The 19,537-nt window shown below is 44.6% G+C and overlaps 1 protein-coding gene across 1 annotated transcript in view; it reads right to left on the reverse strand.

Annotated features, from left to right (window-relative positions):
* MCCC2 (methylcrotonyl-CoA carboxylase subunit 2) overlaps window positions 1-19,537 on the reverse strand; it is an 85,900-nt gene that overhangs the window by 33,401 nt on the left and 32,962 nt on the right. Inside the window, exons 7-9 of the mRNA XM_065406596.1 lie at window positions 18,711-18,824; window positions 5,401-5,465; window positions 1,248-1,347 (exon numbers count right to left, since the gene is read on the reverse strand). Of these exons, the coding sequence (XP_065262668.1) occupies window positions 1,248-1,347; window positions 5,401-5,465; window positions 18,711-18,824 (279 nt within the window). The remainder of the gene's footprint in view (window positions 1-1,247; window positions 1,348-5,400; window positions 5,466-18,710; window positions 18,825-19,537) is intronic.

Here is a 19,537-nt window from a genome sequence, read left to right on the forward strand (position 1 = left end):
TTTTAAATCGCTACCCGAGCCCTGCTGCTGGAGCCCCGGGGTAGCAGCGGCAGCCAGGGGCTTGGGCGGTGATTTAAAGGGCCCAGGGCTCCAGCTGCCGCTACAGCCCTGGGCCCTTTAAATTGTCCCCGGAGCCCTGCTGCCGGAGCCCTGGGGAGGCGGCGGTGGGGCTCCGGCAGCAAGTTAAAGGGCCCGGGGTGGTAGTGGCTACTGGAGCCCCAGACCCTTTAAATCGTCCCCGGAGTCCTACTGCCAGAGCTCTGGGGAGGCGGCGGCGGGGCTCCGGCGGCTATTTTAAGGGCTGGGGCGGTAGCGGCTGCCGCAGCCCCGGACCCTTTAAATAGCCGCCGGAACCCCGCCGCTGCTACTCCAGGGCTCCGGAGACGATTTAAAGGGCCCGGGGCAGTAGCTGCGGCAGGAGCCCCAGGCCCTTTAAATCGCCGCCAGGGGAAGCCTATCCACCCCGTACGGTGCACCAGCTGTTGCCGGTACACCATACTGGGGCGTACCGACTTACTTTCACCTCTGCCTCCACTACAAGCCATCCACCCTTTACATCAAACCTACCCCATTATTTTAAAATCAACAAGACACATGATGAACCTGAATTATTAATGATTTGACTACACCCCCTCCCTCTCCACTTCCTTTGTTCTAAAACCCAGATTCAAGGAGGTATTTCAGCATGTACCTGGCTTTAAGCATGAGGAGGTCCCATTGAAGTCAATGGGACTGACTGCTCATACGCTTAAAATTAAGTATGTTGTGGAATTGGGCCTACCTTAATTTAGAGTATATTTCTGAAACAGTTACCCCAAACCCCTGCTTACGCCTGCATGCAGTCCCATCAGTTTCACTAGGACTGCATATAGAGGCACATACTTGCAAGTTTAGACCTTTAGACAGACAGCTCTTTGGGACAGGAACTGTGTCTTTTTTCAATGTCAAAAATGTATTTAATGTCAGACATACCAATGCACTATACAAATAATAAGGAAAAACTAGATAAACAGGGTGGGTAAGATAATATCTCTTATTTTGAGCTACACAGAGCCCTTCTCCAGCTCTATGTTATTCAAAAGCTTCTCTCACCAACAGAAGTTGGTCCAATAAAAGACATTACCTCACCCAACATGTCTCACTAATATCCTGGGCCCAGCACGGCTATAACACAGCAAAAAAAGGAAAAATTATACATTTTAATTTAGAAAATGCATTATGTTCAAAAAATTCACATATATACTTACATCTACTTTCTTTTGGTAATTTAAACTCCTCACAACTTTCCTAGCTAGATGAAGTGCATGATTGTCATCCAAAGCATAGTGATCAGTTACACCAGACTTTCTGCACAGATGTAAATATATATATATAAATATAAATATATATGTAATATACACCACACATACACACAAAAACTAATAAAAATGAGAGTTTTTAAAATACTTTGGCCAAGATTTTAAAAATTAGATGCCTAAAACGAGGCTCCCAAATCCATATTTAGGAACTTAACTTAACATACAGTTTCAATTTTTTTTACTTTTGTAAAGAGACCACAAAGGTGGCAGACATCATATTTGCACTCCTCTTTTCTTATACATTTTTGCACCATCCATGTAGTTCCTTACATGGATTTAAAATACAAAGTGTTTCAATATTTAAAATAAAATCTAGGTTGAGCAGCCCAACACTTATGAGTAAGTCAACAATAAAAACCAATGCATGTTGAAGAATGAAGAACTATTAGGGAAGAAAAATTTCAATACTAAACTTCTAAAATATGAGTTAAAACAGTGAATGAAAATAACTGAAATTATGGGGGAAATTTGACAGTGATTTTAAAATATTATTAATTGCCTTAATAATAACACTTCAATCACCAATAAACTGAAGTACAAAAATAGCTTATTTATTCATTGTATTATAAAGGAATGCTTAAATTTTGCTTTTTTTTTTCCCCATTCTGAGAACATGAAAGTATATAGTTATTTCAATTTTGATGGTATAGACTCTTAAAAAATGTTCCTTTTATCACTGGCCATTTTGATTTAGTGTACAATAAGCTACAGTTGACCATAAAGGAAAGAATCCTAGAAGGTATAAGATGTATGACCTTTTCCATGATTTAATAACCTAATAACATAAAACACAGAATGCACAATAGAAATGTACCTATAATATGCATGTTATTGCAGTTGATATATAATAACAATAACTTTATTCCAACATATGATAGACTCATTCTATTGTAAGTATGGCAGTGTGGGTGTCATACAAGTTCTTATAATATTACCAATTCCATAATCTCAAAAATGCCAAAATAAAAAATACCAAGTCTTAAATAAAAAACGAATTTTGAATAGCCGATGATAAAGTATTACCAGTAAAATACAACACCATAGAGTCTGGGGATCTGGGGTCAAACATGGTACCTAGAGACTTCCTAGAGTTTCTTTAGTTATTGCACAGGGACACCATTTTCAGTACAATTTCCACTACTATCATTGGATGGGGGCTATGGGCATTAAATGTGTACATTTAAATTACTGGATTGGTAAATTATGGAAGTGGGTTGTCTTCCTCTGAAAAAATGGTTACTCACCTTCTCGTAACTGTTGTTCTTCGAGATGTGTTGTCCATTTCAATCAGGTGTGTGCGCGCACACGTGCATGGTAGCCGGAAGCTTTTTCCCATAGCATCCTCTGTCAGGTCAGCCTGGAGTCGCGCCTTCATAGCGCTCAATATAGAGCCCTGCCGACCCGCCACCCCCTCAGTTCCTTCTTGCTGGCTACTCTGACAGAGGGGTAGGACGGTGGGTATTGGAATGGACATGAACAATACATCTCCAAGAACAATAGTTACGAGAAGGCGAGTAACAGTTTTTTCTTCTTCAAGTGCTTGTTCATGTCCATTCCAATTAGGTGACTCACAAGCCCGAGTTCAGGAGGTGGGGTCGGAGCCGTCCACTGACTGGAGCACTGCTCTTCCAAAGTCTGCATCGCATCTGGTCTGCTGGGTGATCGCATAGTGCGTGGTGAAAGTGTATATGGAGGACCACGTTGCTGCTCTGCAGATTTCCTGCATGCCAGGAGCGCCGTTGAAGAGTCCTGAGCCCTGGTGGAGTGCGCAGTGATTGGAGGAGTGAGCACCTTCACCAGGTTGTAGCACTCACGGATGCAGGACATGATCCATAATGAGATAAGTTGAGAGGAGACAGGAAGACCTTTCATTCTGTCCACCACTGCAACAAATAACTAGACCGTCTTTCAGAATGGCTTAATTCTCTCGATGTAGAAGGTTAGCGCTCTGCGGACATCTAATGAGTGAAGCTTTTCCCCTGCCGCTGGAGTGTGGCTTAGGTTAGAACAGTGGTTCCCAAACTGGGGTTCATGAACCCCTGGGGGTTCACGAAATGTTACAGGGGGTTCTTGGGAAAAAATTCCCTAATGGCGGACAGAGCTGTCAATAGGGAGCATGGTGCCTGGAGCCCCTGGACTTCCAAGAGCTAACCAGATCAAAGCAAGCATATCTATCACACTGAGGAGATTTAAACTTCAAGACTCCTTATAAGAAATGGAAAGGGAGGTGGATATTTTTTGCTGTATTTAAAAGTAAATAGGCAGCTAGTCTGCTCCCTGCCATCAGCACCCAATGGATCCCATGACTCTCGGGGATCCTGTGTAGGAGCAGACATGGATGGTGCCGTGCTTGGTCATGGGGCCGTCGGCACCGAACTTGGTGCCGGTGTCAGCGTCGGCGGTGCCTCTGGTGGCGTTGTCAGTACCGGGGTCGCTGTTGGTACTGCTGGTGGCACTGGAGCCGCTGTCGAGGCCAGTGCTGATGTTGGCGCCGAAGCCACGGCTGGTGCCGAAGCCAGCAACGGTGCTGCAGCCAATGGTGTTGACGTCGGTGGCAGTGGTTCAGTGGCTGGTCGCTCCAGCCGGTGGGATAAAGATGGCCGAAGCCACCGAAATCGCCACTGAGCGGGACCCTTGGTTTCTTCCCTGGCTCTGGTGAAAGGCCCAGGGAGTCCAGAAGGGCCACTGAGAGGGGTTCTGCCACTGCAGTGGCTACGGCGCCGGGTAAGCCCGTCTGTCCCACTGCGACCTGGACCTCCTGCTCCTGCTCTTATCAGAACGGTAAGTATCTGACTCCAACCCTGAGGTCTCCGAAAACGAAGACCACGGAGGAGCGTCCAGAGGTGTCGGTGCCGGGGGGTGCCATGGAGGAGGAGAGCGCCGGGACATTATCGCCGGCTTCCCTCTTGATTACACCTGGGGTCGGAGCCACCTCTGTGCTAGGGGGCGAGAACGGCGCTGTGAGATGCAGCAAGTCTTGAGCCGCTTCGAAAGCCTCCGGTGTCAAGGGGAGCGGCAGTTGCTGGCCAGTAGAGTCCGGCGATCGCAATGGGCCCGGACTCAACTGCCTCGCCTGGGCAGGAGTCAATGCGGCCCTGCCCGGGGACCTAGTGCTGTGGCCCAACTGGGGTCTCACAGCCATTCGCTCCTTAGACTTAGCTGTGGGAGAACGCTCTCCCTCCGTCTTCTTCTTCTTCTGTGGCACTGGCGACTGAAACTGGTGCCTGGCCGACTGGCCGTGGGAAGAGCCGTGCCGGTCTCAGGAGTCATCCTTTTTTGGCACCGGTTCCTGGGATGACGGTCCCGGGGCACTCCGCGCCAACGTGCTGTGTGTGGGGTCTCCCGACCCGGGGTTTGAGTGGGGGCAAAGAGCTGCCTCCATTAGGAGAACCTTAAGCTGCTGTTCTCCTTCTTTAATAGTTCTGGGAGGGAACTTGCAGCAGATCCTACACCGGTCCTTTTGGTGACCTTACCTTAGGCACCTTAGACAAGAAGTGTGGGGGTCACTCTTTGGCATGCGCTTAGCGCAGACCTCACAGGTTTTGAAACCCGGGGACCACGGCATACCCCAGTTCCGGGGAGTCGGAAGGGGGGGAACCCCCAACTAACTTTAACTACTATACAACGAACTACAGAGAACTATACACAAAAAATGGAGATAAAGGCACTTGCTAAGCAAGGGCTATGGGACATTCCAGCTAACCGTCACTGGCGGTAAGAAGGGACTGAAGGGGTGGCGGGTTGGCAGGGCTCTATATTGAGCACCATGAAGGCATGACTCCAGGGGTGCCCAGGCCGACCCGACAGAGGCTGCTATGGGAAAAATCTTCCGGCTACCGTGCATGCGCACACACCTGATTGGAATGGACATGAACAAGCACTCGAAGAAGAATTAGTTACTGGTCATTGCTGGACTAGGATACTAAACTAGGTGGACCAACCTGCTACAGAAAATCTTTTGATCAGTTCATTTTTAGCCCCATTAAAAACTAAAGGGGGTGTTTGGAAAATGACAAGCCCCAGGGGGTTTTGTTTGTTTTACCGGCAGTGAAGATCAGCACCTCCAAGATCCTCCGCTGATACCTCCTCACCAGTTGCCGCTTTAACCTATAATATATAAACAGTAGAATCAGGGAAAGAGTTTGCACTTACTTCACATGAATGTTTAGAAAAGTTTAGTAATAAAAAAAGTTCCTCTCCAAATGTTTCTTCACTAATTAGACTCAGTCATGTTTCTGCAATATTTTCCCACTATAGTATTTAAAATGTGCTAAGATGATCTTTTTTAAATTACCCAAATTTCATGGAATTCATACCTTCATTATTCAGCATTTACACTTAAGTTCTATAGCCACAAAGCTCTTTCCTATACTAATGTGTGTGGGCATATGTGTTACCTGACCATTATTTTTTAGATTGAAACCATCACCTAATGCATACCTTGTAAAAGTTATTACTCATCAATAGATTATTAGTGTAAACCATTTTTAATTTAGCTACAGGTATTCTGCTCTTTTTCACAAAGCTAATAAGTTAATGTCAAATGGGATGCTCTGCTGTATCCATAAATGTTCAAAGTGAGAACCACAAATGTCAGGCTTGCCCTCAGTTCCTGGAAGATACCAATGCCAAAATTAAAAAATTCCTTTTTCAAATGGAATGGCACTAGACAAACCATTTCCCTACTTGCACATGGTACTAGCTTATACATTTTCTAATTCAAAATCTACTCTAATATTCAGTTATTTTCTTGACATACTCTTCTACAAATTTCAAATGTTTAATTTAGTTATTCTATCATTAACCTTAAAACAATCTGAATCCAACTATGCATTATTGAGTCTTGTCTCACACCCACAAAATAATTTAACAAGAAACCTTTTCTAAAAAGAGCACCTTTATAAAAGAAAACTATCTGAATTAAGTGTGATCTTCCTAAAAATAACTAGAAGGTGTGAAGTAACCTATTACATGAGGTGTGAAGTAACCTATTACATGAGGAAGATTGTGGTGACGTTGGGGATGAACATCTGGCTAGTTCATAAAATGTTTGATAGAATATGTAACTGAAGTTTCACTGGCAGCACACCAAGCTCTGACACCTCATTGGACAAAGAGGTAGAGTGTAGGGAAGATACTTTCAGTGAGAATAGGAAGATACCTACCAGCTATGAAACTGAAAAGTGGCTTTATTGGTACACAGACTGAGATTATGACAAGGATCTGTACATTGCCAGATGACTGATAAGAAATCTGTTATGTGATGGATGGATTTCTTCCAGTGCAATGTGCAGGCAATTGATGACTTATCTTTCCAAGAAGTGTTGTCCTTGGGCCCCATGGTCAGGCTATCTTGTAAAAACACTAGACTGTCCTTTGCTTCAGCTGACTTTGCTTTGATGTGTGTTCCTTTTAACACCCACCTAAACCTCAAGTGATATATAGACATCATCTGTGAATTTCCTCTGAGATGCTAGGAGGGCGTTAATCACCTTCTTAGAATGCGACACTCTATTTCTTTCCTTTCAGCTTCCCAGCTGATGAGTTAGGCAGCACTGGATTTTGGTTCAGGAAAAATCCCTGTATCACATTTGGGGTGCAATTTAGACCAGTAAGGGGTTGTGTCAGCACCTGCTCTGCAACCTGGGGTGCCTCACAATGCTTTACTGCTGTAGCTCTCAACCTGAGCGCCTCACAAACAGCCAAACAGCATGCAGATCATACCCTGAGTGTCTGCATATAGCTGCAGCCTGCCAGCAACACTGACCTCAGCAGCCTTGGTTACTACCTGCAGGGTGACCCAACATACTCCCAGTCCTGAATTGTCCCCCAAAATGTGTCTTCTGCACTGTCCAGCCCCTTCCTGGACAGTCCTGATATTATAGGTCCATTGCTCCTGTAAGGGAACAATATCCAACAGTTTGCTACTTTACAGGGAATGACCCACACAATCCAGTTTTGCATTCAAACTGAATTAGTTTGATTAAAGAATAAAACAAGTTTATTTAACTACAAAGAGATAGATTTTAAGTGACTACAAGTACAAGGCATTAAAGTCAGAAATGATTACAAGATAAAATGCTTTCTAGTGCTAAAACTTAAACTAGACTTTGTTCAAGATCAAATCCTTACCACATGCTCTCAGCAACAGGGCTGAACAAATTTCAGGGCAGGATCTCTCCCAAAGTCAAATGGCTACTTCCTTTGCCTTCTTAGGTGAGAAAGAGAGAGAAAGAGATAGCGAGAGATACCTTGAGGTGGTTTTGCCCCTCACTTTATAGTCCAGGCACCCTTTGAAATGCATTTTCCTGAGGGTTACATCTAAGTAAAGTTCATTCCTGCTCTGAGGTTGGAGTCATGGAGTCTCATGGTGAAAGAGGTTCTATGCTGTTTGCTAAAATATAGATCCATCTGTTACTGTACCCTTTCTTTGTCAAAAAATGGTCACTTGACAGGTGACTATCCATCAACTTTGATGACTCCTGACTAGAGCTGTCAGCGTGTCCCTTCTCTCTGAGAAACAGGTTTATCCATTATGGTAACCACATTTCAGTCATAATTTCATCTTATGTTCATAACTTTACATATAATGTTGCTACATACATGTCACCATATTACTAACCAGTGAGTTATTACTTTTCAAGTGATACCTCACAAGGCATATTTTGTACAAAGATTATTACAATAATGTTCAGGGTGTGAATACAGGGTGCATTCGTTCACACTTTGTTACACACTGTGTTTTGTGTGTGTCCATAGGCTTCCAACCTGGCCTGTGATGCACAAAGGCTAGATGGTCTCGATTGCATTCCCTCAGTTCTATGTGTGTCTTGCTGAGCCAGCCTGACTTTCCTTCTTTGCACAGACTCCTGAGAGACAGAGTGAGAGTTTCTGCCCAGAACATGAACAAGGCTAGTACTATAAGCAGTTGTGAATGTTTTCTGTCTTCTTGCAGTTATATACACATCACATTTCTGGAGAATCATCTGCTAGAAATAGAGTAGTCAATTTGAGGGTCCATCACATGAGACATTATACTCCATGTCTCCTTCTATTATACCTTCCTAAAGACATATAGGAGTCACAATATGTTCCCCTATATGGGTTCTAGTATCTGTGCTGATGAACAGGCTTCTTTGGATTTGACATCAGATAATGCTAAATATTAAGAATGATTTCACCAAGAGATTCTAGTATTGGATCTGGACCAAGATCTTTATATATTGATTTGCTGTAATTGTGGTCTGGAAGCAAAGCAAGAATTGTGCCAGGTATTGAGACATGAGACCAACTATCCCAGGAATGGAGTTAGATTTTATCTTCAGAGAGATGTGCTAATGTTTGGCAAATCATCTTCTTCTCTTTCTCTTCTTAAACAAAGATGGTCATGGGCAACAACTGAGATGCTGGAGTTTTATGAAGGCTGTAATTGGTCCCTCCACTTGTTCGTTCAAACCCATGTTTTTGAAGGTTTTTAAGTGATGACTGCTGGGCTCTACATAATGTGATGAGAAGGTTGTCAGATAAGGTTAGACTTTCACTTGAAGGGAGGGATCATATGACATTTGTGAATAAACCATGTAGAATTTATGAGTCCAGAAAAGGAGTGTTCTGTATTGAAAATACTTTCTGGGCGACTCTCCCCAATCATATTTTCAGTAGCTCTCCAGGAGGCTTATTTTCATGTTCTGAAGTTTTGAGAAGATAATGCCCAATATTTCCACATGGAATATTGACCATCTTATGGACTTGTTGAGAGACCTGAGATCTAAAATGGGCTGCATGACATTGTTTCTCTTTGTACTATATAGAATCTTTTGCCCTTACCAAAATACCAGTCTCTCCACAGAATGTGTTGTATTTTTCCAGTGTAAGAAACTGTGATCATTGCACCCTTCATCTTCTGATGCTACAAAGGTCTTGTTGATAGTATTTGTTTATTTTAACTTACCTTGAGTAAAGGATAAACTTGTCACTGGGAGAATGAGTGAGTTCTATCAAATATCCTTCCCTGACTATCTCAAGCACTCATTTTCTGAGGTCAATCACCCATAGAGGAAGGCGTGCCCTGAAGCTCCCTTCATGGAGTTCAAGATCTGCCAATATTTGGGAAACCCAAAATCCAGAGCGACTTTTAAAGGTGCCTCAGTGACTTTTGTCTCTATCCTCTCCAAAGAGCTTACCAACAAAATATTTGGAAGTATATTGGATGGTAGCCTGCAATTCCAGTTCCCTCAAGTGGACCTATAGTTACCCCCAAGCCATGTCTTTGGAAATTTTGAATGTACAGAAAGTCAGTCAGGTAAAGCAACAGTCCTGAAAAAGTTGCTAGGAAAATCTTGTTTAAAGGAGATTTTATGGAGTAGGGCTTTTGTTTGTTTGCTTGGAGTGGGGAGATTGGGTGTTAGTGCATGCTCTCAATGGCCTCCAGGTGAGCACAGAGCTGCATAGAGACTGCAGTCATTACTCTCATGGCTAAGGCTCCTGTATCCAGCTTTAACCTAATTGCTGATCTTAGTCTCTGTTGCTTTTGCAGGAATACTCCCTTGGCTGATCTGACTATGCCCTTTACTGTTATGAGACAGAAGCAGGTTTAATATTAGGTACAAGTAGATCTTGATAGGGAATTCCCACTCCACCTTAATGACACCCTCATAAACCAGTTGAAGAACTGCACAGATCTTTTTCAATTTTGCAGGGTTTTGCTGTTATTTCATTTTCTAAAAACATAAGCACCTGTGAAGTTAGATTCCCATTTGTGCTTAATTCTGGGAAGCTTAGCTGAGAGTCTGAAGTATCTCATCGAAAGCCCCAGCTTTACAAAGTTCTCCTCTTTAGAGGATCTAAAGGGCAGAATCTTGCAGGAGAGGTTTTAAGACTTTACGCTGCCCCTTTTGGGTGCAATTTCCTTCACCAGTCCCTGGGCCAAACCCTGAGGGAAGGGGCCCTGTGAGGGGAAGAGCATGTTACCAGGGAGACTGAAAAGAGAGCCTGCAGACAAATATCTTGTAAGTCTCCCTATGGAGAATAGTAGCCACTTTGGCCCAGATCCTCAAAGGTGTTTAGGCTCCTAACCTCTATTGATTTTAATAAGTTAGGAGCCTTAATACCTTTGAAGACCTGAGCCTTTATGGTCTTCTATAGGACCCCTGGAGGCTGGAAGGGGAAAGGAGGTAGGTCCATCTCCTAGGGAAGTAGATCTGAATCATTCAGCCCCATGCTCCCTACTGCTGGGTCTGTACTGACTGGGGACCATCCACACAGAATGAGAGGTGAGCCAGAGTCACTGGTGACAAATGACTCATCAGTATCAGAAAGGCCCCATCACGGCAGTGGAGGCCTTGCAGGTAAAATGGTTTATGGGAAGGGGGGATGCTTATGACCTTCTCAACCATCTGATCACAGACCTTGCCAGTGCTGGCTGGGGGCAGGAATCTTTTACTCCCGATTGCTCTGGGAGGACCTTGCCTTCCCCAAAATTCAGGAGGGCTCTGAAAATCAGACACCTGTCTCTATACCACTCTTTCTGGCGTGATCTCAGTAAAAGGACTTTCCCTGTAACCTGCTTGACTCTTGCCATGGACCTTGCTCAGTCTCTGGCTGAGAGCCTGGCTCCCTGCAGCCTGTCATCGACCTCACCCACATGCTGGCTGGGGGTTAGTATCTCTGTGGCCCGCTTGACCACCTCAGCATGTACCTTGCACACACCAGCTGGGAGCAGGTTTCCCTACAACCCGTTTGCTCTTTGTGAATGGGAGGGGAGGAGAGGTGGTGTCCTTCAAACCCTTCTCAGAAAGCCAAAAGATACACATTTTTAGTTTAGCAGTTTTGAGGAGAAGAACCTCAATGTCAAAGAAGAAACAGAGAGAATTAGTTTAAAGTATTTTACAAATCTTGTCAAAGGTCCACTCCAAAGAGAGACTTATGTCTACACTACAAAATTAGGTCAATTTAATAGAAGTCGATTTTTTAGAAATCGATTTGATACAGTCAATTGTGTGTGTCCCCACTAAGCGCATTAAGTCGGTGGAGTGCGTCCACAGTACCAAGGCTAGCGTCAACTTTCGGAGAGTTGCACTGTGGTAGCTATCCCACAGTTCCCGCAGTCTCCGCCGCCCACTGGAATTCTGGGTTGAGCTCCCAATGCCTGATGGGGCAAAAACACTGTCGCGGGTGGTTCTGGGTACATGTCGTCAGGCCTCCCTCCGTGAAAGCAACGGCAAAAAATCGTTTCTCGCCTTTTTTCCTGGGTTACCCGTGCAGACAACATACCACGGCAAGCATGGAGCCCACTCAGCTCACTGTCACCATACATCTCCTGGGTGCTGCTGACAGACGCGGTACTGCATTGCTACACAGCAGCAGCTCCTTGCCTTTGCAAATTAGCAAAGACAGTTAGCAGCCGTATTGTACCATCTGCTGCTGTCTCCTGGTTGCTCCTGGCTGACCTCAGTGAGGTCGGTCGGGAGCGCCTGGACAAAAATGGGAATGACTCCAGGTCGTTCTCTTCTTTAAGTTTCTCCTAACGGAGATTCAGGCCTGCCTGGAATATCATGCGAGCTGGAGACTTTTGCCTCAGGCTGCTCTCCCAGCTGGCAGCACCGCACGGTCGCACCTACCCCAGCCTACACCTTGCTCCCATGGCTCATGAAGCCTGGACAGTAGTAAGGAGCAGTTCAACTATAGCTGAGCAAGTGCAGAATGGTGGTAGAATGTGCCTTTGGACATTTAAAAGCTCGCTGGCGCTGTTTGCTGACTAGGCTGTTTGCGATTAGTTGCCTTTGTTGATTTTAATTCCCTGTAAGCCAACCCTGTAAGCCATGTCGTCAGTCGCCCCTCCCTCAGTGAGAGCAATGGCTGAGAATCGTTTCGCGCCTTTTTTCCGCGCAGACGCCACACCACGGCAAGCATGGAGCCCGCTCAGATCGCCGTGGCAGTTATGAGCACTGTAAACACCACTCACATTATCCTGCAGTATATGCAGCACCAGAACCTGCAAAAGGAGGTGAGGAGGCGATGGCAGCGCGGTGACGAGAGTGATGAGGACATGGACACAGAATTCTCTCAAAGCACGGGCCCTGGCAATTTGGACATCATGGTGGTAATGGGGAGGTTCATGCCATGGAACACCAATTCTGGGCCCGGGAAACAAGCACAGACTGGTGGAACCGCATAGTGTTGCAGGTCTGGGATGATTCCCAGTGGCTACGAAACTTTCGCATGCATAAGGGCACTTTCATGGAACTTTGTGACTTGCTTTCCCCTGCCCTGAAGCGCAAGAATACCAAGATGAGAGCAGCCCTCACAGTTCACAAGCGAGTGGCGAAAGCCCTCTGGAAGCTTGCAACGCCAGACAGCTACCAGTCAGTCGGGAATCAATTTGGAGTGGGCAAATCCTCTGTGGGGGCTGCTGTGATCCAAGTAGCCTACGCGATCACTGAGCTGCTGCTATCAAGGGTAGTGACTCTGGGAAATGTGCAGGTCATAGTGGATGGCTTTGCTGCAGTGGGATTCCCTACCTGTGGTGAGGCGATAGACGGAATGCATATTCCTATCTTGGGACCGGAACTCCAAAGCAGCCAGTACATAAACCGAAAGGGGTACTTTTCAATGGTGCTGCAAGCACTGATGGATCACAAGGGACGTTTCACCAACATCAACGTGGGATGGACAGGAAAGGTACATGACGCTCACATCTTTAGGAACTCTGGTCTGTGTGCAGCAAGGGACTTACTTTCCAGACCAGAAAATAACTGTTGGGGATGTTGAAATGCCAATAGTTATTCTTGGGGACCCAGCCTACCCCTTAATGCCATGGCTCATGAAGCCATACACAGGCACCCTGGACAGTAGTCAGAAGCTGTTCAACTATAGGCTGAGCAAGTGCAGAATGGTGGTAGAATGTGCATTTGGACGTTTAAAAGCACGCTGGCGCAGTTTACTGACTCGGTTAGACCTCAGCTAAACCAATATTCCCATCATTATTACTGCTTGCTGTGTGCTCCACAATATCTGTGAGAGTAAGGGGGAGAAGTTTAAGGCGGGGTGGGAGGTTGAGGCAAATCGCCTGGCCGCTGATTACATGCAGCCAGACACCAGGGCGGTTAGAAGAGCACAGCAGGGCATGCTGCTCATCAGAGAAGCTTTGAAAACCATTTTCATGACTGGCCAGGGGGCTACGGTGTGAAAGTTCTGTTTGTTTCTCCTTGATGAAAACCCGCCCCCTTGGTTCACTCTACTTCCCTGTAAGCCAACTGCCCTCCTCTCCCCCCTTGATCACCGCTTGCAGAGGCAGTAAAGTCATTGTTGTTTCAAATTCATGCATTCTTTATTACTTCGTCACACAAATTGGGGGGATAACTGCCAAGGTAGCCCGGGAGGGGTGGAGGAGGAGGGAAGCACCGGGTGGGGTGGTGGAGGAGGGGAGGAGGAAGGACAAGGCCACACTGCACTTCAAAACTTATTGAATGCCAGCTTTCTGTTGCTTGGGCAGTCCTCTGGGGTGGAGTGGTTGGGTGCCCAGAGGCCCCCCCACCACGTTCTTGGGCATCTGGGTGAGGAGGCTATGGAACTTGGGGAGGAGGACGGTTGGTTACACAGGGGCTGTAGTGACGGTCTGTGCTCCTGCTGCCTTTCCTGCACCTCAACAATACGCCGGAGAATATCAGTTTGATCCTCCAGTAGCCTGAGCATTGCTTCCTGCCTCCTCTCATCACGCTGACGCCACCTGTACTCGCGTTCATTTTGTGCTTTCCTGCACTCTGACAGTGTCTGCCTCCACGCATTCTGCTGGGCTCTTTCAGTGAGCTCAGAGAACATTTAATCGCGAGTGCATTTTTTTCGCCTTCTAATCTTCGCTAGCCTCTGGGACGGAGATGATATGGGGAGCGTTGAAACATTTGCAGCTGCGGGAGGGAAAAAAAGGGAGAGTAATATTTTAAAAGACACATTTTAGAGAACAATGGGTAGACTCTTTCAGGCAGACATGGTAAGCCACAGTCTTTTGGCTTCTTTAACCTTCATAACATGTGGGAATGGTTTCAACCAGCAGCACCCTCGTGTCCCATACCAAGCACCCGTTGGGTTGGCCATTTAAAATGGGTTGGCCATTTAAAAGGAGGGGCTGCGGTTTTCGGGTTAACGTGCAGCACAAACCCAACTAAATCCCCCCACCCCACCCTATTCTCTGGGATGTTCGCTTCACCCCTGCCCCCACCGCGTGGCGCACAGCGGGGATGATTTCTGTTCATCCACAGGCAAATAGCCCAGCACGAACGGCCACCTCCGAATGTCCCCTTAATAAAATTCCTCTATTTCAACCAGGTGACCATGAATGATATCACTCTCCTGAGGATAACACAGAGAGATAAAGAACGGATGTTGCTTGAATGCCAGCAAACACAGGGACCATACACTGCCATGCTTTGTTATGCAATGATTCCAGACTACATGCTACTGGCCTGGCGTGGTAAAGTGTCGTACCATGGAGGACGGAATAAGGCTGCCCTCCCCAGAAACCTTTTGCAAAGGCTTTGGGAGTACATCCAGGAGAGCTTCATTGAGATGTCCCTGGAGGAATTACGCTCCATCCCCATACACGTTAACAGACTTTTCCAGTAGCTGTACTGGCCACGAATGCATCCCAAGTCTTCAGGGCAAATTAATTATTAAACACGCTTGCTTTTAAACCATGTACAAAAAGGTACACTCACCAGAGGTCCCTTCTCCGCCTTCAAGGTCCGTGAGCCTGCCTTGGGTGGGTTGGGAGGGTACTGGCTCCAGGGTGATAAAGAGTTCCTGGCTGTCGGGGAAAACGTTTTCTCCGCTTGCATGCTGTGCGCTATCTTCAACCTCCTCCTCCTCCTCATCTTCCTCGTCCCCAAAATCCGCATCCCTGTTGCGTGAGAATCCATTGACGGAGTCCAGCACAGGGGTGGGGTAGTTGTAGGGGCACCCCTAGAATGGCATGCAGCTCATCATAGAAGCGGCATGTCTGGGGCTCTGACTCGGAGTGGCCGTTTGCCTCTCTGGTTCTTTGGTAGGTTTGCCTCAGCTCCTTAAGTTTCACGCGGCACTGCTGCGGGTCCCTGTTATAACCTCTGTCCTTCATGCCCTTGGAGATTTTTTCAAATATTCCGGCGTTTCGTCTTTTGGAACGGAGTTCGGATAGCACAGATTCGTCTCCCCATACAGCGATCAGATCCAGTACCTCCTGTTCGGTCCATGCTGGAGCTCTTTTGCGATTCTGGGACTATATGGTCACCTGTGCTGATGAGCTCTGCTTGGTCACCTGTGCTGATCACCTCGCCACGCTGGCCAAACAGGAAATGAAATTCAAAAGTTCGCAGGGCTTTTCCTGACAACCTGGCCAGTGCATCGGAGTTGAGAGTGCTGTCCAGAGCGGTCACAATGGAGCACTTTGGGATAGCTCCCGGAGGCCAATACCGTCGAATTGCGTCCACACTACCCCAAATTCGACCCAGCAAGTTCGATTTCAGCGCTAATCCCCTCGTCGGGGAGGAGTACTGAAATCGATTTTAAGAGCCCTTTAAGTCGACAAAAGTGGCTTCGTCATGTGGACGGGTTAAATCGATCTAACTCTGCTAACTTCGACCTAAACTCATAGTGTAGACCAGGGCTTAGAGTCTGCCATGTATGCTGCTTAGAGGCAGAGAATTCTGGACAGTTCTTTCTGAGGGGTAGTCCTAAGCCCAGGCTCAGAGCAAAGATTTGGTGTGCCCCAGTTGCCATGGAGACGAAGAACAGCCCACTATGCAGACCATCTGACATAGAAGGGGCTTAGAATAATCTAAAACCTAATGTTTTAAGGAAGTGTTTAGTTCATTTATTATAATTATACTGATTATTATGGAAAGCTAGAGTGTGAAAAAAGAAAATAAAAGATTTTGGACCTGAATTTTATATATTATAAAGTAATTGTTAATTCAACACAAACATAGAAATTTCCATGCTAGATCAAAAAGTGATCCATGTAGTCCAAAATGTTGTCTCTGACAGTGGCCAGTGCCAGATGCATCAAAGGAAGATGCAACAAACCTCACAGTAGATAGTTATGGAATTACTTGCCAATAAGAGAAGCTTCTTGATCACTTCCATTAAACAGTGGTGGCTTATGCCCTGAAGTAATTTATCCTTCCTAATATAATTATGGATGTTATCTCTAGCCATATAAATGTCTAATTCTTTTTAATCCTACTAAGCTTTTTCCCTCAATAAAAGGTTACCTGGAGTCAGGGCTTTGGAGCGGAGCCCAGAGCTGGAGCGCGGAGCAGCTCCGGAGCAGTGGAGCTGCACGTTTTTGCCTGGAGTTGGAGCGGAGCCAGAGCACAGCTCCAAAGCCCCGCCTGGAGTATCTGGAAAGAGTCATCAGGTCTTGCTGACATTTCTGTTTTCAAGTAACATGTCTGTTCACATTTATGCCATTGTCCACAAGAAAATCCCAATCATCTTTCCAATTAAGACAGATAAAATAAGTGTACATAAAAATCCTTAATTGAGGAAAGTTCTCAGTTTACATATAATCAATAAGCTACCATTCTGGTGAACAGGATTAACACAAGGTACAAAAAGGAAAAAAGACTGGATTAACGCATTTTAAATGACATAATTAGTGCCTGAGAAATTCTAAAAGGAAATGAACAACAAATCAATTAGCACTAAGTGGCACAGTTTCGTCATTCAGGACTTGCGATTGATTATTACATTTGTTTATGCTGATTACTTTGTTCTTTTCTTCAAACTAGAAAATCTCCATTGAAATAAAAACATAGAAAATACTTTCCCAGGCTAAACACCAACATGATTTTGTGCTTCATTTCCCTCCCACCCACACATTCCAATTATGTTTCTGCTGACAGGTTTGGAAAGAATTGTTAACGTTCAGCAACTATCAAGTTCACAAAGAAATATGTTTAATAACTATATATGCTTATTTTTGAACCCCACAGGAGTTATAAACTTACTCCATACATGGAGTCAAGTAAATTTACAAAATGCTGAAGTACCTGATTAATAGGACTAAATAAAACAAAAGTGAAGGGAATGGCTTCAAATGCCAGGGTGGACAGTGGGAATAAGAACAATGCCATTCAAATAAACATAGAATGTGAAAAAATGGCCAGTAGCAGTAATTTTGTGCTGGGAAGAGAAAAGTTATGGAATCATGCACAAATGATTCGTGAAAAATTTTCATTAAAAAAAATAAATCTTGTTTCCATCTAGCTATACTTCGAAATGATATTGCTATATGTTCCCTGTGACCTAACTGGCTGACACAAGCAAACTCCCTCACCAGAGTCCTCCATCGCTGTCTCCCTAGGAATTGGGTAGTGTGATGTAATCAGCAATAGAGTTAACAGCTGATTTCCCCATTTATACAAAGTCAAGTGCAAGCACTTTTGAGAGATATTTGGTGTCTACTAATTTTAGGCAACTGTAGCCCCTCAGATTGTTCCCAAAACACTCCACCATCTCGCAGCAAAGTGCTGCATCACATCACTGTGTTTAACAATATATTCCAGAATCATTAATGTGCTTTGTGAGCATGCAAATTATTCCAGAATGAAGTGACTTTTATTCTGAAATACAGCATCCAAATGGAATAGCTATTCTACTCAACTTCCCCATGTAGACAAGCCCTTAGTTCTAAAAGGTCCTACACATTAAATCCTGGCCCCCTTGAAGTTAATGGCAAAAGTCCCACTGACTTCGATGGGGCCAAGATTTTATCTATTGTTTTTAGCATGTCATCTATTTCCAGTGCTTCTTGTAATGTGGGGAGTCTACCTAATTCCTTATTTAATTAATTGTATTCTATTGATTTTTTAACAGTTAACATTCAGCAAATACCACATCTTAACTTTTTTTCTAAATTGCATCCTGTAGTTAATTTAAAGTAGAATTGCCTGCCCAAGGCCTGGCCTACACTTAAAATTTATACTAGCAAAACTATGTTAGTTAGGGGTGATTTTTTTTATTTTTTGTTTTATTTAACCAACACTGCTACGCCAGTAAAAGCCCTAGAGTAGATCCAATTATATTGGCAAAAAGCGCTTTTGCCAGGATAGTTTACTTCTCTCTTATGAAAAGCTTAACGTGATCTCATTTATACACTTGTTATACTGCTACTGCAGACAAGTACGAGAAAGAAAAGGTTTGATTTAAAATTTTAAAAGGTCAAAAGTAATCTCAATAATGAATAGTTACTCATTTCTTTGGAGCAAAACAGGTCATAGGGAAAGGCTGAGTTACTTGTACAGCTGTACAATTTTCAGACACGCAAAGGCAGAAATAGTTTTAAATTATGTTGCTAAAAAAAATGTGTCTACTTACCAATGGAGGTCCTCCCAAGAAAATTGTTCCCTGCTTGCCAACTATTATACTTTCATCAGCCATTGCAGGTACATATGCTCCTCCTGCTGTACAGGATCCCATTACCACTGCTATCTGAAGGAAAAACAGCAATATATATATTAACAAATCAGTCTAAACTCTTTGAAATTCAAAGGCACCTGTTCACTAATCTCTATTGTGCAGATTTTATCAAAGGCTCTCTAGAAGTGACATGGGATCATTAACGTCCATGCAGAGCAGATAGGACCTTTTTCTCATTTTTTTTTTTTTTTAGCATTTCTTTGGAAACTACATGGAATCTCTGTAGGTATGTTTATGACCCACATAGTCCAAGCATCTGAGGGCTTCCCCATTATTTAAACCAAATCCTCAGCTGGTGAAAATCAGCATAGCTACACTGAAGTCAACAGCTGACATCAGCTGATATACACAAGCACAAAGTCCCTAGGTTTAAGTGTCTGAGGACTGATGGCAGGACATTTTCAAGGAGGTGCCTCAATTTCAGTGGGAATTAATTTGCTTCACCAAGGGGTCTACCAACAAAGCCCACGTTTGTTGACATTAGTAGCAAAACATAAAGCACACCTCTTTTCTCAGGCTTTTGCCTGATAAGGTATTGGTGTCATGTTTATTTCTAATGGTGAGGTAAAGTCTAGTTATTACACTGGTTTACAATTTTTGAGAAGTCGTCTGCTTCAGAGATAAAATGTGCTATTTATTATGTATTTTGATGTGCTGAATTCAAATATGACAATTAAAACAACTGATTGGCTACTGTTTCTAAGATATTTAAGTTTTTACATTTT

The sequence above is a fragment of the Emys orbicularis genome, chromosome 6 (genome assembly GCF_028017835.1).
Source record: "Emys orbicularis isolate rEmyOrb1 chromosome 6, rEmyOrb1.hap1, whole genome shotgun sequence".
Classification (NCBI taxonomy): domain Eukaryota; kingdom Metazoa; phylum Chordata; order Testudines; family Emydidae; genus Emys; species Emys orbicularis.